The sequence below is a fragment of the Bombina bombina genome, chromosome 6, assembly GCF_027579735.1.
Source record: "Bombina bombina isolate aBomBom1 chromosome 6, aBomBom1.pri, whole genome shotgun sequence".
Classification (NCBI taxonomy): domain Eukaryota; kingdom Metazoa; phylum Chordata; class Amphibia; order Anura; family Bombinatoridae; genus Bombina; species Bombina bombina.
This window is the reverse complement of record NC_069504.1, coordinates 860,868,198-860,884,495: the sequence shown is the minus strand read 5'-3', so window position 1 is coordinate 860,884,495 and position 16,298 is coordinate 860,868,198. Positions and strand designations below refer to the sequence as shown.

Below are 16,298 nucleotides of genomic sequence, written 5' to 3'. Positions count from 1 at the left end.
CTCCGTTGGGGCAAACCAGAATTGGATCTCATGGCGTCTCGCCAGAACGCCAAGCTTCCTTGTTACGGATCCAGGTCCAGGGACCCAGAAGCGGCACTGATAGATGCTCTAGCAGCGCCTTGGTTCTTCAACCTGGCTTATGTGTTTCCACCGTTTTCTTTGCTCCCTCGTCTGATTGCCAAAATCAAACAGGAAAGAGCATCGGTGATATTGATAGCGCCTGCGTGGCCACGCAGGACCTGGTATGCAGACCTAGTGGACATGTCATCCTTTCCACCATGGACTCTGCCTCTGAGACAAGACCTTCTAATACAAGGTCCTTTCAATCATCCGAATCTACTTTCTCTGAGACTGACTGCATGGAGATTGAACGCTTGATCCTATCAAAACGTGGCTTCTCCGAGTCAGTAATTGATACCTTAATACAGGCACGAAGCCTGTCACCAGGAAAATTTACCACAAGATATGGCGTAAATATCTTCATTGGTGTGAATCCAAGAATTACTCATGGAGTAGGGTTAGGATTCCTAGGATATTGTCCTTCCTCCAAGAGGGTTTGGACAAAGGATTATCAGCTAGTTCTTTAAAGGGACAGATTTCTGCTCTGTCTATTCTTTTACACTAGCGTCTGGCAGAAGTTCCAGACGTTCAGGCATTTTGTCAGGCTTTAGTTAGAATTAAGCCTGTGTTTAAACCTGTTGCTCCTCCATGGAGCTTAAACTTGGTTCTTAAAGTTCTTCAAGGGGTTCCGTTTGAACCCCTTCATTCTATTGATATCAAACTTCTTTCATGGAAAGTTCTTTTTCTGATGGCTATTTCCTCGGCTCGAAGAGTCTCGGAGTTATCTGCCTTACATTGTGATTCTCCTTATCTGATCTTTCATTCAGATAAAGTTGTTCTGCTTACAAAACCTGGGTTTTTACCTAAGGTGGTTTCTAACAAGAATATCAATCAAGAGATTGTTGTTCCATCATTATGTCCTAATCCTTCTTCAAAGAAGGAACGTCTTTTGCATAATCTAGACGTAGTCCGTGCCTTGAAGTTTTACTCACAGGCTACTAAAGATTTTCGCCAAACATCTAACCTGTTTGTTGTTTACTCTGGACAGAGGAGAGGTCAGAAGGCCTCGGCAACCTCTCTTTCTTTTTGGCTTCGGAGTATAATCCGTTTAGCCTATGAGACTGCTGGACAGCAGCCTCCTGAATGGATTACAGCTCATTCTACTAGAGCTGTGGCTTCCACCTGGGCCTTTAAAAATGAGGCCTCTGTTGAACAGATTTGCAAGGCTGCAACTTGGTCTTCGCTTCATACTTTTTCCAAATTTTACAAATTTGATACTTTTGCTTCTTCGGAGGCTGTTTTTGGGAGAAAGGTTCTACAGGCAGTGGTTCCTTCCGTTTAAGTTCCTGCCTTGTCCCTCCCATCATCCGTGTACTTTAGCTTTGGTATTGGTATCCCACAAGTAATGGATGATCCGTGGACTGGATACACTTAACAAGAGAAAACATAATTTATGCTTTCCTGATAAATTTATTTCTCTTGTAGTGTATCCAGTCCACGGCCCGCCCTGTCCTTTTCAGGCAGGTCTAAATTTTAATTAAACTACAGTCATCACTGCACCCTATGGTTTCTCCTTTCTCGGCTTGTTTCGGTCGAATGACTGGATATGGCAGTGAGGGGAGGAGCTGTATAGCAGCTCTGCTGTGGGTGATCCTCTTGCAACTTCCTGTTGGGAAGGAGAATATCCCACAAGTAATGGATGATCCGTGAACTGGATACAGTACAAGATAAATACATTTATCAGGTAAGCATAAATTATGTTTTTGTGTGATTTCTCTTCATGCTGATGAGGTTTTGAATATAAGGCCCCCAGAACCCAAGACAAACAACTATAAAGCTAATTTGCCTAAAATTCTTTGAGGGATCTCACAGTACTGATAAAACCTCTTAGATAATCTCACCAGACCAAAAAGCTTTAGAGAATCAGTCCTTGAACCTTTTATTACTTTTTTATTTATAGTGAGAGCGGTAGCTTTCTATCTGCCTACAGTAGGTGTGAATAAGATATTTATCACATTTTGTATGTGTTGAGCGATTTAAAATATAGTTTATCTTTATTGTGCCTGTATTACTCCATTTTTAGTGTATATTTTTAGAGCTTGTTTTCACTTAAAGGGACATAAAACAGTCTGTTTCATTGGCGTAATAGAGAAAAGCACTAAGCAGTGACTTATAGTTTATAGAAAGCATTGCAATATGTATTATCATTTTAAAAGGATTTTACCTTTTATTTTGATTTTTTAACTTAATTTGTGCAGTGTTCATTACTTCCTATCAAAACCCCACAAGGGGGCTGGGGTCTCTACAGGAAGGCATGTCTAGCTTGATGTCATAATTCTTCTAGAGTAACATGAGCTTGTTTACTATTAAGTGAAAGCTAGAGAGACATGAAGTCAGGTTCTGCCCATGCTCAGAAGAGGCAGAATGCAACTAACGTTATCATTATATCTGCTTACTTATATAGCTGTAGGCAGGGGCTACACTGTGGATTTCTAAGTGCTCATTTTTAAAGAAAAAAGGAAGTTGTTTTCTGTTGTGGTTTTTTTTTTTTACACATGTTTTCTTTTCATGTTTGCTTTGATTTAACATATTTTTTAATAAAGTTTAGAACTGTTTCATATCAATTTAAAATCACCCATAGAGAAATAAAATTTTCTTAGGATTGAACATGGGCAGTATGTTTTGAATGATAGACTCATTATTAATAGTTGTTGTTATTGATATTGCTGCAATACAACATTTTGATAATGGTTAGAATGCATATTCTGACATACATTTTAAAAATCCAGGAAATTCTAAACTTATGCCTCCACTTCCCTTGAATACATTGGTGGCAAAGTCTTAATATATGTTATTAGTAACCTCATTTATGATGTCAGTAATTTGCCAGTTGGGTGGATAAGGAGTAATGAATTAAAACTGTAAAGTTTATTTTTTTTTCTGTGTAGAATATATTTCATGGTTACTTTTAGGTACAGAAAGTGGATAGATGAGATTTTCTTTTCTAGGCTTTCAGTCGAGCACACCGTATTGGTCAAGCTAACAAAGTAATGATTTATCGATTTGTAACACGAGCATCAGTTGAGGAGCGAATCACACAAGTAGCCAAGAGGAAGATGATGCTCACCCATCTGGTAGTTAGACCCGGTCTAGGCTCCAAAGCTGGTTCCATGTCCAAGCAGGAACTTGATGACATCCTCAAGTTCGGAACCGAAGAGCTCTTCAAGGATGAGATTGAAGGTAATGTGATTCTGAGGTATGGCCATCAATAGGCAAGAGAGAGTACTGCTGTATAATAACAAAATGAGTTCCACATGTCCAAGTTAAGTGGATAAGGTGAAGGATTGTGCATGACTCATAATTACCTTCATAAAGGGACAGTAAAGTCAAGATTAAACTTAAATGGATAGAATAAAACTTGATATTTTGAACAAATTTCCAACTAAATTATATTGTCAATGTTGCTTAGTTCTCTAGGTATCCTTTGTTAAAGAGTAATCCGAGGTGAGCTCAGGAGTGTGCATGTGTCTTTAGATATTTGGCAGCAGCGTTTACAACAATATTAATAGCAATATTATGTATAGTTGCAAGCACTGCTACCATAGAATGCCAGACAAGGCACACTCGTAAGCATATTATCAGCCTACCTAGATCTAACCTTTAACAAAGGATATCACAAGAACAAAACAAATTTGATAACAGAAGAAAATTGGAAAGTTGTTTAAAATTGCGTACTCTATCTGAATCATGAATGTTTAACTTTGACTTTACTGGCCCACTAACTAAATGATTCTTGAGTTCCTTACTGGATCTATAATTGGACAATGTAAGGTGGTTATGATTTTACACCTAATTTAATTTCTGTATCTTATAGACTGAGTAACCCATCTCCTATATAAATTTGTTACCTCTAGGTGATAACAGAGAGGAGGATAGCAGTGTAATTCATTATGATAACGGAGCCATTGCACGGCTGCTTGATAGAAACCGAGATGAAACGGAGGACACAGAAGTCCAAAATATGAACGAATATCTCAGCTCCTTCAAAGTAGCACAATATGTTGTTCGTGAAGAAGAGAAGGTAGGAGCAGATTTTTTTCTAATAGTTTTTTGTTTTGATATATAAATAATCATGTACTCGTAGCTTAAAACTTGATGGAAAGATAATTTTAAGAACTTGGTCAAATTCCAGTTTCAGAATTTGAAATCTATTTTGCACATTAATATATTCTGATAATATATATTATCTTTATAGCAGGAAGAGCTGGAACGTGAAGTGATTAAGCAGGAAGAGAATGTGGACCCAGACTACTGGGAGAAGCTACTAAGACATCACTATGAACAGCAGCAGGAAGATCTGGCAAGGAATCTAGGCAAAGGGAAGAGGGTGCGCAAGCAGGTTAACTATAATGATGCTGCTCAGGAAGACCAGGGTAAGATTTTTCTGTTTGCAAAATTCAGAATGTTGAAAAAAGCAATAGAAATTGAAGACTCTACTGCATTACTTATTACATACTTATTACATGCTTATTATATATACTGTAGATACATCTATTTCAGGACAAAAAATTGTGAGGGTTAAAAGATAAATTAAAAGCACTTGGATAAATAAATAATCATATAGGAAACATAAATAGAAGCAGTACATCTACATCTTTTTTTAGATAACCATTCTGAATATTCAGTTGGATCTGAAGAGGAAGATGAAGATTTTGATGAACGGGCAGAAGGTGTGTAGCCACTGAATATTCTTTTTCTCCCCCAGGTTTAATTTTTTACTTAAAGTGACACTAAACACCTTTTTAATTACAAATTATATTTCTTTCTCCTGTTAAGTGTGGTCAGTCCACGGGTCATCATTACTTCTGGGATATTAACTCCTCCCCAACAGGAAGTGCAAGAGGATTCACCCAGCAGAGCTGCTATATAGCTCCTCCCCTCTACGTCACCTCCAGTCATTCTCTTGCACCCAACGAATAGATAGGATGTGTGAGAGGACTGTGGTGATTATACTTAGTTTTATACCTTCAATCAAAAGTTTGTTATTTTATAATAGCACCGGAGTGTGTTATTCCTTCTCTGGTAGAATTTGAAGAAGAATCTACCTGAGTTTTTTCTATGATTTTAGCCGGAGTAGTTAAGATCATATTGCTGTTTCTCGGCCATCTGAGGAGAGGTAAACTTCAGATCAGGGGACAGCGGGCAGATTAATCTGCAAGAGGTATGTAGCAGCTTATTATTTTCTGACAATGGAATTGATGAGAAAATTCTGCCATACCGATATAATGTAAACTCAGCCTTAAATGCAGTAGAAGCAACTGGTATCAGGCTGTCATGTATGTATATTTTACACTTCAGTATTCTGGGGAATGGCACTTCACTGGAATTATACTGTATGCATAAGACTTTAGCCTAATTTGCAGGGACTAGCAACAGGCTTTTTAATAACACTTAATTTATTTATGTTAAACGTTTTTTGCTGGCATGTAAAATCGTTTAATTTTCTGAGGTACTGGGTGAAAAAATGTTTTGGGCACTATTTTTTCCACTTGGCAGTCGTTTTTATTTAATTTATGACAGTTTACTGATCTCTCTCACTGTTGTGTATGAGGGGGAGGGGCCTTTTTTGGCGCTTTTGCTACGCATCAAAAAATTCAGTCAGAAGTTTATTGTCTTCCCTGCATGATCCGGTTCATCTCTACAGAACTCAGGGGTCTTCAAAACTTGTTTTGAGGGAGGTAATCACTCACAGCAGAGCTGTGAGATTGTAGTTGACTGTGATAAAAAACGTTTATTTCTGTATTTTTTTTCTGCTATCAGGGTTAATTATCCTTTGCTAATGGGAGCAATCCTTTGCTAAAAACAGAATTTATGTTTACCTGATAAATTTCTTTCTCCAACGGTGTGTCCGGTCCACGGCGTCATCCTTACTTGTGGGATATTCTCTTCCCCAACAGGAAATGGCAAAGAGCCCAGCAAAGCTGGTCACATGATCCCTCCTAGGCTCCGCCTACCCCAGTCATTCGACCGACGTTAAGGAGGAATATTTGCATAGGAGAAACCATATGGTACCGTGGTGACTGTAGTTAAAGAAAATAAATTATCAGACCTGATTAAAAAACCAGGGCGGGCCGTGGACCGGACACACCGTTGGAGAAAGAAATTTATCAGGTAAACATAAATTCTGTTTTCTCCAACATAGGTGTGTCCGGTCCACGGCGTCATCCTTACTTGTGGGAACCAATACCAAAGCTTTAGGACACGGATGAAGGGAGGGAGCAAATCAGGTCACCTAAATGGAAGGCACCACGGCTTGCAAAACCTTTCTCCCAAAAATAGCCTCAGAAGAAGCAAAAGTATCAAACTTGTAAAATTTGGTAAAAGTGTGCAGTGAAGACCAAGTCGCTGCCCTACATATCTGATCAACAGAAGCCTCGTTCTTGAAGGCCCATGTGGAAGCCACAGCCCTAGTGGAATGAGCTGTGATTCTTTCGGGAGGCTGCCGTCCGGCAGTCTCGTAAGCCAATCTGATGATGCTTTTAATCCAAAAAGAGAGAGAGGTAGAAGTTGCTTTTTGACCTCTCCTTTTACCTGAATAAACAACAAACAAGGAAGATGTTTGTCTAAAATCCTTTGTAGCATCTAAATAGAATTTTAGAGCGCGAACAACATCCAAATTGTGCAACAAACGTTCCTTCTTTGAAACTGGTTTCGGACACAGAGAAGGTACGATAATCTCCTGGTTAATGTTTTTGTTAGAAACAACTTTTGGAAGAAAACCAGGTTTAGTACGTAAAACCACCTTATCTGCATGGAACACCAGATAAGGAGGAGAACACTGCAGAGCAGATAATTCTGAGACTCTTCTAGCAGAAGAAATCGCAACTAAAAACAAAACTTTCCAAGATAATAACTTAATATCAACGGAATGTAAGGGTTCAAACGGAACCCCCTGAAGAACTGAAAGAACTAAATTGAGACTCCAAGGAGGAGTCAAAGGTTTGTAAACAGGCTTGATTCTAACCAGAGCCTGAACAAAGGCTTGAACATCTGGCACAGCTGCCAGCTTTTTGTGAAGTAATACCGACAAGGCAGAAATCTGTCCCTTCAGGGAACTTGCAGATAATCCTTTTTCCAATCCTTCTTGAAGGAAGGATAGAATCCTAGGAATCTTAACCTTGTCCCAAGGGAATCCTTTAGATTCACACCAACAGATATATTTTTTCCAAATTTTGTGGTAAATCTTTCTAGTTACAGGCCTTCTGGCCTGAACAAGAGTATCGATAACAGAATCTGAGAATCCTCGCTTCGATAAAATCAAGCGTTCAATCTCCAAGCAGTCAGCTGGAGTGAAACCAGATTCGGATGTTCGAACGGACCCTGAACAAGAAGGTCTCGTCTCAAAGGTAGCTTCCAAGGTGGAGCCGATGACATATTCACCAGATCTGCATACCAAGTCCTGCGTGGCCACGCAGGAGCTATCAAGATCACCGACGCCCTCTCCTGATTGATCCTGGCTACCAGCCTGGGGATGAGAGGAAATGGCGGGAACACATAAGCTAGTTTGAAGGTCCAAGGTGCTACTAGTGCATCCACTAGAGCCGCCTTGGGATCCCTGGATCTGGCCCCGTAGCAAGGAACTTTGAAGTTCTGACGAGAGGCCATCAGATCCATGTCTGGAATGCCCCACAGGTGAGTGACTTGGGCAAAGATTTCCGGATGGAGTTCCCACTCCCCCGGATGCAATGTCTGACGACTCAGAAAATCCGCTTCCCAATTTTCCACTCCTGGGATGTGGATAGCAGACAGGTGGCAGGAGTGAGACTCCGCCCATAGAATGATTTTGGTCACTTCTTCCATCGCTAGGGAACTCCTTGTTCCCCCCTGATGGTTGATGTACGCAACAGTTGTCATGTTGTCTGATTGAAACCGTATGAACTTGGTCCTCGCTAGCCGAGGCCAGGCCTTGAGAGCATTGAATATCGCTCTCAGTTCCAGAATATTTATCGGTAGAAGAGATTCTTCCCGAGACCAAAGACCCTGAGCTTTCAGGGATCCCCAGACCGCGCCCCAGCCCATCAGACTGGCGTCGGTCGTGACAATGACCCACTCTGGTCTGCGGAACGTCATCCCTTGAGACAGATTGTCCAGGGACAGCCACCAACGGAGTGAGTCTCTGGTCCTCTGATTTACTTGTATCTTCGGAGACAAGTCTGTATAGTCCCCATTCCACTGACTGAGCATGCACAGTTGTAATGGTCTTAGATGAATGCGCGCAAAAGGAACTATGTCCATCGCCGCTACCATCAACCCGATCACTTCCATGCACTGAGCTATGGAAGGAAGAGGAACGGAATGAAGTATCCGACAAGAGTCTAGAAGTTTTGTTTTTCTGGCCTCTGTTAGAAAGATCCTCATTTCTAAGGAGTCTATAATTGTTCCCAAGAAGGGAACCCTTGTTGACGGGGATAGAGAACTCTTTTCCACGTTCACTTTCCAGCCGTGAGATCTGAGAAAGGCCAGGACAATGTCCGTGTGAGCCTTTGCTTGAGGAAGGGACGACGCTTGAATCAGAATGTCGTCCAGGTAAGGTACTACTGCAATGCCCCTTGGTCTTAGCACCGCTAGAAGGGACCCTAGTACCTTTGTGAAAATCCTTGGAGCAGTGGCTAATCCGAAAGGAAGCGCCACGAACTGGTAATGTTTGTCCAGGAATGCAAACCTTAGGAACCGATGATGTTCCTTGTGGATAGGAATATGTAGATACGCATCCTTTAAATCCACCGTGGTCATGAATTGACCCTCCTGGATGGAAGGAAGAATAGTTCGAATGGTTTCCATCTTGAAAGATGGAACCTTGAGAAACTTGTTTAAGATCTTGAGATCTAAGATTGGTCTGAACGTTCCCTCTTTTTTGGGAACTATGAACAGATTGGAGTAGAACCCCATCCCTTGTTCTCTTATTGGAACAGGATGAATCACTCCCATTTTTAACAGGTCTTCTACACAATGTAAGAACGCCTGTCTTTTTATGTGGTCTGAAGACAACTGAGACCTGTGGAACCTCCCCCTTGGGGGAAGTCCCTTGAATTCCAGGAGATAACCCTGGGAGACTATTTCTAGCGCCCAAGGATCCAGAACATCTCTTGCCCAAGCCTGAGCGAAGAGAGAGAGTCTGCCCCCCACCAGATCCGGTCCCGGATCGGGGGCCAATATTTCATGCTGTCTTGGTAGCAGTGGCAGGCTTCTTGGCCTGCTTTCCCTTGTTCCAGCCTTGCATTGGTCTCCAAGCTGGCTTGGCTTGAGAAGTATTACCCTCTTGCTTAGAGGACGTAGCACTTTGGGCTGGTCCGTTTTTACGAAAGGGACGAAAATTAGGTCTATTTTTCGCCTTGAAAGGCCGATCCTGAGGAAGGGCGTGGCCCTTACCCCCAGTGATATCCGAGATAATCTCTTTCAAGTCAGGGCCAAACAGCGTTTTCCCCTTGAAAGGAATGTTTAGTAGCTTGTTCTTGGAAGACGCATCAGCCGACCAAGATTTCAACCAAAGCGCTCTGCGCGCCACAATAGCAAACCCAGAATTCTTAGCCGCTAACCTAGCCAATTGCAAAGTGGCGTCTAGGGTGAAAGAATTAGCCAATTTGAGAGCATTGATTCTGTCCATAATCTCCTCATAAGGAGGAGAATCACTATCGAGCGCCTTTATCAGTTCATCAAACCAGAAACATGCGGCTGTAGTGACAGGGACAATGCATGAGATTGGTTGTAGAAGGTAACCCTGCTGAACAAACATCTTTTTAAGCAAACCTTCTAATTTTTTATCCATAGGATCTTGAAAGCACAACTATCCTCTATGGGTATAGTGGTGCGTTTGTTTAAAGTAGAAACCGCTCCCTCGACCTTGGGGACTGTCTGCCATAAGTCCTTTCTGGGGTCGACCATAGGAAACAATTTTTTAAATATGGGGGGAGGGACGAAAGGAATACCGGGCCTTTCCCATTCTTTATTAACAATGTCCGCCACCCGCTTGGGTATAGGAAAAGCTTCTGGGAGCTCCGGCACCTCTAGGAACTTGTCCATTTTACATAGTTTCTCTGGGATGACCAACTTTTCACAATCATCCAGAGTGGATAATACCTCCTTAAGCAGAATGCGGAGATGTTCCAACTTAAATTTAAATGCAATTACATCAGGTTCAGCCTGTTGAGAAATGTTCCCTGAATCAGTAATTTCTCCCTCAGACAAAACCTCCCTGGCCCCCTCAGATTGTGTTAGGGGCCCTTCAGAGATATTAATATCAGCGTCGTCATGCTCTTCAGTAACTAAAACAGAGCAGCCACGCTTACGCTGACAAGGGTTCATTTTGGCTAAAATGTTTTTGACAGAATTATCCATTACAGCCGTTAATTGTTGCATAGTAAGGAGTATTGGCGCGCTAGATGTACTAGGGGCCTCCTGAGTGGGCAAGACTCGTGTAGACGAAGGAGGGAATGATGCAGTACCATGCTTACTCCCCTCACTTGAGGAATCATCTTGGGCATCATTGTCATTATCACATAAATCACATTTATTTAAATGAACAGGAATTCTGGCTTCCCCACATTCAGAACACAGTCTATCTGGTAGTTCAGACATGTTAAACAGGCATAAACTTGATAATAAAGTACAAAAAACGTTTTAAAATAAAACCGTTACTGTCACTTTAAATTTTAAACTGAACACACTTTATTACTGCAATTGCGAAAAAACATGAAGGAATTGTACAAAATTCACCAAATTTTCACCACAGTGTCTTAAAGCCTTAAAAGTATTGCACACCAAATTTGGAAGCTTTAACCCTTAAAATAACGGAACCGGAGCCGTTTTAACACTTTAACCCCTTTACAGTCCCTGGTATCTGCTTTGCTGAGACCCAACCAAACCCAAAGGGGAATACGATACCAAATGACGCCTTCAGAAAGCCTTTTCTAAGTATCAGAGCTCCTCTCACATGCGACTGCATGCCATGCCTCTCAAAAACAAGTGCGCCACACCGGCGCGAAAATGAGGCTCTGCTTATGCTTTGGGAAAGCCCCAGAGAAATAAGGTGTCTAATACAGTGCCTGCCGATATTATAATATCAATATACCCAGATAAAATGATTCCTCAAGGCTAAATATGTTTTTAAAAATGAATCGATTTAGCCCAGAAAAGTCTACAATCTTAATAAGCCCTTATGAAGCCCTTATTTACCATCGTAATAAACATGGCTTACCGGATCCCATAGGGAAAAATGACAGCTTCCAGCATTACATCGTCTTGTTAGAATGTGTCATACCTCAAGCAGCAAGAGACTGCACACTGTTCCCCCAACTGAAGTTAATTGCTCTCAACAGTCCTGTGTGGAACAGCCATGGATTTTAGTTACGGTGCTAAAATCATTTTCCTCATACAAACAGAAATCTTCATCTCTTTTCTGTTTCTGAGTAAATAGTACATACCAGCACTATTTTAAAATAACAAACTCTTGATTGAATAATAAAAACTACAGTTAAACACTAAAAAACTCTAAGCCATCTCCGTGGAGATGTTGCCTGTACAACGGCAAAGAGAATGACTGGGGTAGGCGGAGCCTAGGAGGGATCATGTGACCAGCTTTGCTGGGCTCTTTGCCATTTCCTGTTGGGGAAGAGAATATCCCACAAGTAAGGATGACGCCGTGGACCGGACACACCTATGTTGGAGAAAGTGTGGTTTTTACAAAGATTTGATGCTATAACTTTTCAGTTTATCAATTTTCAACTGTCATAACTTTTTCTGTGCTTCTTATAGGCACAGTACGTTTTGCATATTATAGTAAATTACTTGAAAAGTATTTCCAAGTTGCTAGTTTATTTGCTAGTGTGTTAAACATGTCTGATTCAGAGGAAGATATCTGTGCTATATGTGCTAAAGCCAAAGTGGAGCCCAATAGAAATTTATGTACTAACTGCATTGATGCTACTTTAAATAAAAGTCAATCTGTACAAATTGAACATATTTCACCAAACAACGAGGGGAGAGTTATGCCGACTAACTCGCCTCACGTGTCAGTACCTGCATCTCCCGCTCGGGAGGTGCGTGATATTGTAGCGCCGAGTACATCTGGGCGGCCATTACAAATCACATTACAGGATATGGCTACTGTTATGACTGAAGTTTTGGCTAAATTACCAGAACTAAGAGGTAAGCGTGATCACTCTGGGGTGAAAACAGAGTGCGCTGATAATATTAGGGCCATGTCAGATACTGCGTCACAATTTGCAGAACATGAGGACGGAGAGCTTCATTCTGCGGGTGACGGTTCTGATCCAAACAGACTGGATTCAGATATTTCAAATTTTAAATTTAAGCTGGAAAACCTCCGTGTATTACTAGGGGAGGTGTTAGCGGCTCTGAATGATTGTAACACAGTTGCAATACCAGAGAAATTGTGTAGGTTGGATAAATATTTTGTGGTACCGTCGAGTACTGACGTTTTTCCTATACCTAAGAGACTTACTGAAATTGTTACTAAGGAGTGGGATAGACCCGGTGTGCCGTTCTCACCCCCTCCAATATTTAGAAAGATGTTTCCAATAGACGCCACCACACGGGACTTATGGCAAACGGTCCCTAAGGTGGAGGGAGCAGTTTCTACTTTAGCTAAGCGTACCACTATCCCGGTGGAGGATAGCTGTGCCTTTTCAGATCCAATGGATAAAAAGTTAGAGGGTTACCTTAAGAAAATGTTTGTTCAACAAGGTTTTATATTGCAACCTCTTGCATGCATTGCGCCTGTCACGGCTGCAGCAGCATTTTGGTTTGAGTCTCTGGAAGAGACACTTGAATCAGCTCCATTAGATGAGATTACACACAAGCTTAAAGCCCTTAAGTTAGCTAACTCATTTATTTCGGATGCCGTAGTACATTTAACTAAACTTACGGCTAAGAATTCCGGATTCGCCATTCAGGCGCGCAGAGCACTGTGGCTAAAATCCTGGTCAGCTGATGTTACTTCTAAATCTAAATTGCTTAATATTCCTTTCAAAGGGCAGACCTTATTCGGGCCCGGGTTGAAAGAAATTATCGCTGACATTACAGGGGGTAAAGGCCATGCCCTGCCTCAAGACAGAGCCAAACCTAAGGCTAGACAGTCTAATTTTCGTTCCTTTCGTAATTTCAAAGCAGGAGCAGCATCAACTTCCTCTGCACCAAAACAGGAAGGAGCTGTTGCTCGCTACAGACAAGGCTGGAGACCTAACCAGTCCTGGAACAAGGGCAAGCAGGCCAGGAAACCTGCTGCTGCCCCTAAGACAGCATGAATCGAGGGCCCCCGATCCGGGAACGGATCTAGTGGGGGGCAGACTTTCTCTCTTCGCCCAGGCTTGGGCAAGAGATGTCCAAGATCCCTGGGCGTTAGAGATCATATCTCAGGGATACCTTCTGGACTTCAAATCCTCTCCCCCAAGAGGGAGATTTCATCTGTCAAGGTTGTCAACAAACCAAATAAAGAAAGAGGCGTTTCTACGCTGCGTACAAGATCTTTTATTAATGGGAGTGATCCATCCGGTTCCGCGGTCGGAACAAGGACAAGGGTTTTACTCAAATCTGTTTGTGGTTCCCAAAAAAGAGGGAACTTTCAGGCCAATCTTGGATTTAAAGATCCTAAACAAATTCCTAAGAGTTCCATCGTTCAAAATGGAAACTATTCGGACAATTTTACCCATGATCCAAAAGGGTCAGTACATGACCACAGTGGATTTAAAGGATGCTTACCTTCACATACCGATTCACAAGGATCATTACCGGTATCTAAGATTTGCCTTTCTAGACAGGCATTACCAGTTTGTAGCTCTTCCATTCGGATTGGCTACGGCTCCAAGAATCTTCACAAAGGTTCTGGGTGCTCTTCTGGCGGTACTAAGACCGCGAGGAATTTCGGTAGCTCCATACCTAGACGACATTCTGATACAAGCTTCAAGCTTTCAAACTGCCAAGTCTCATACAGAGTTAGTACTGGCATTTCTAAGGTCGCATGGATGGAAGGTGAACGAAAAGAAGAGTTCTCTCTTTCCACTCACAAGAGTTCCCTTCTTGGGGACTCTGATAGATTCTGTAGAAATGAAGATTTACCTGACAGAAGACAGGTTAACAAAGCTTCAAAATGCATGCCGTGTCCTTCATTCCATTCAACACCCGTCAGTAGCTCAATGCATGGAGGTGATCGGCTTAATGGTAGCGGCAATGGACATAGTACCCTTTGCACGCCTACATCTCAGACCGCTGCAATTGTGCATGCTAAGTCAGTGGAATGGGGATTACTCAGACTTGTCCCCTACTCTGAATCTGGATCAAGAGACCAGAAATTCTCTTCTATGGTGGCTTTCTCGGCCACATCTGTCCAGGGGGATGCCATTCAGCAGGCCGGACTGGACAATTGTAACAACAGACGCCAGCCTACTAGGTTGGGGCGCTGTCTGGAATTCTCTGAAGGCTCAGGGACTATGGAATCAGGAGGAGAGTCTCCTACCAATAAACATTCTGGAATTGAGAGCAGTTCTCAATGCCCTTCTGGCTTGGCCCCAGTTAACAACTCGGGGGTTCATCAGGTTTCAGTCGGACAACATCACGACTGTAGCTTACATCAACCATCAGGGAGGGACAAGAAGCTCCCTAGCAATGATGGAAGTATCAAAGATAATTCGCTGGGCAGAGTCTCACTTTTGCCACCTGTCAGCAATCCACATCCCGGGAGTGGAGAACTGGGAGGCGGATTTCTTAAGTCGTCAGACTTTTCATCCGGGGGAGTGGGAACTTCATCCGGAGGTCTTTGCCCAAATACTTCGACGTTGGGGCAAACCAGAGATAGATCTCATGGCGTCTCGACAGAATGCCAAGCTTCCTCGCTACGGGTCCAGATCCAGGGATCCGGGAGCGGTTCTGATAGATGCTTTGACAGCACCTTGGACCTTCGGGATGGCTTATGTGTTTCCACCCTTCCCGATGCTTCCTCGATTGATTGCCAGAATCAAACAGGAGAGAGCATCAGTGATTCTAATAGCGCCTGCATGGCCACGCAGGACTTGGTATGCAGATCTAGTGGACATGTTATCCTGTCCACCTTGGTCTCTACCTCTGAAACAGGACCTTCTGATCCAGGGTCCCTTCAAACATCAAACTCTAATTTCTCTGAAGCTGACTGCTTGGAAATTGAACGTTTGATTTTATCAAAACGTGGTTTTTCTGAGTCAGTTATTGATACCTTAATACAGGCTAGGAAGCCTGTTACCAGAAAGATTTATCATAAGATATGGCGCAAATACTTATATTGGTGCGAATCCAAGAGTTACTCATGGAGTAAGGTTAGGATTCCGAGGATATTGTCTTTACTACAAGAAGGTTTAGAAAAGGGTTTATCCGCTAGTTCCTTAAAGGGGCAGATTTCAGCTCTGTCCATTCTTTTACACAAACGTCTGTCAGAAGTTCCGGACGTTCAAGCTTTTTGTCAGGCTTTAGCTAGGATCAAGCCTGTGTTTAAAACTGTTGCTCCACCATGGAGTTTGAACTTAGTTCTTTATGTTTTACAGGGTGTTCCGTTTGAACCCCTTCATTCCATTGATATCAAGCTGTTATCTTGGAAAGTTCTATTCGATTTCCTCGGCTCGAAGAGTCTCTGAGTTATCCGCCTTACATTGTGATTCTCCTTATCTGATTTTTCATTCAGACAAGGTAGTTCTGCGTACTAAACCTGGGTTCCTACCTAAGGTGGTCACTAACAGGAATATCAATCAAGAGATTGTGGTTCCATCTTTGTGTCCTAATCCTTCTTCGAAGAAGGAACGTCTGCTACACAATCTAGATGTAGTCCGTGCCCTGAAATTTTATCTACAGGCAACTAAGGATTTTCGACAAACGTCTTCCCTGTTTGTCGTTTATTCTGGTCAGAGGAGAGGTCAAAAAGCTTTGGCTACCTCTCTCTCTTTTTGGCTTCGTAGCATAATTCGGTTAGCCTATGAGACTGCTGGACAGCAGCCTCCTGAAAGAATTACAGCACATTCTACTAGAGCTGTGGCTTCCACTTGGGCCTTTAAGAATGAGGCTTCTGTTGAACAGATTTGCAAGGCTGCAACTTGGTCTTCTCTTCATACTTTTTCCAAATTTTACAAATTTGACACTTTTGTTTCTTCGGAGGCTGTTTTTGGGAGAAAGGTTCTTCAGGCAGTGGTTCCTTCCGTATA

The 16,298-nt window shown here is 42.3% G+C and overlaps 1 protein-coding gene across 5 annotated transcripts in view; it reads left to right on the top strand.

Moving 5' to 3' along the window:
• Positions 1-16,298, top strand: part of CHD3 (chromodomain helicase DNA binding protein 3) — a 400,697-nt gene that overhangs the window by 167,801 nt on the left and 216,598 nt on the right. For 3 of the 5 annotated variants that reach the window (XM_053718298.1, XM_053718300.1, XM_053718297.1), the window contains exons 24-27: positions 3,069-3,300; positions 3,975-4,141; positions 4,316-4,493; positions 4,725-4,790. In XM_053718298.1, coding sequence (XP_053574273.1) covers positions 3,069-3,300; positions 3,975-4,141; positions 4,316-4,493; positions 4,725-4,790 — 643 coding nt within the window. The remainder of the gene's footprint in view (positions 1-3,068; positions 3,301-3,974; positions 4,142-4,315; positions 4,494-4,724; positions 4,791-16,298) is intronic. The other 2 variants (XM_053718299.1, XM_053718301.1) reach the window with 2 other exon arrangements.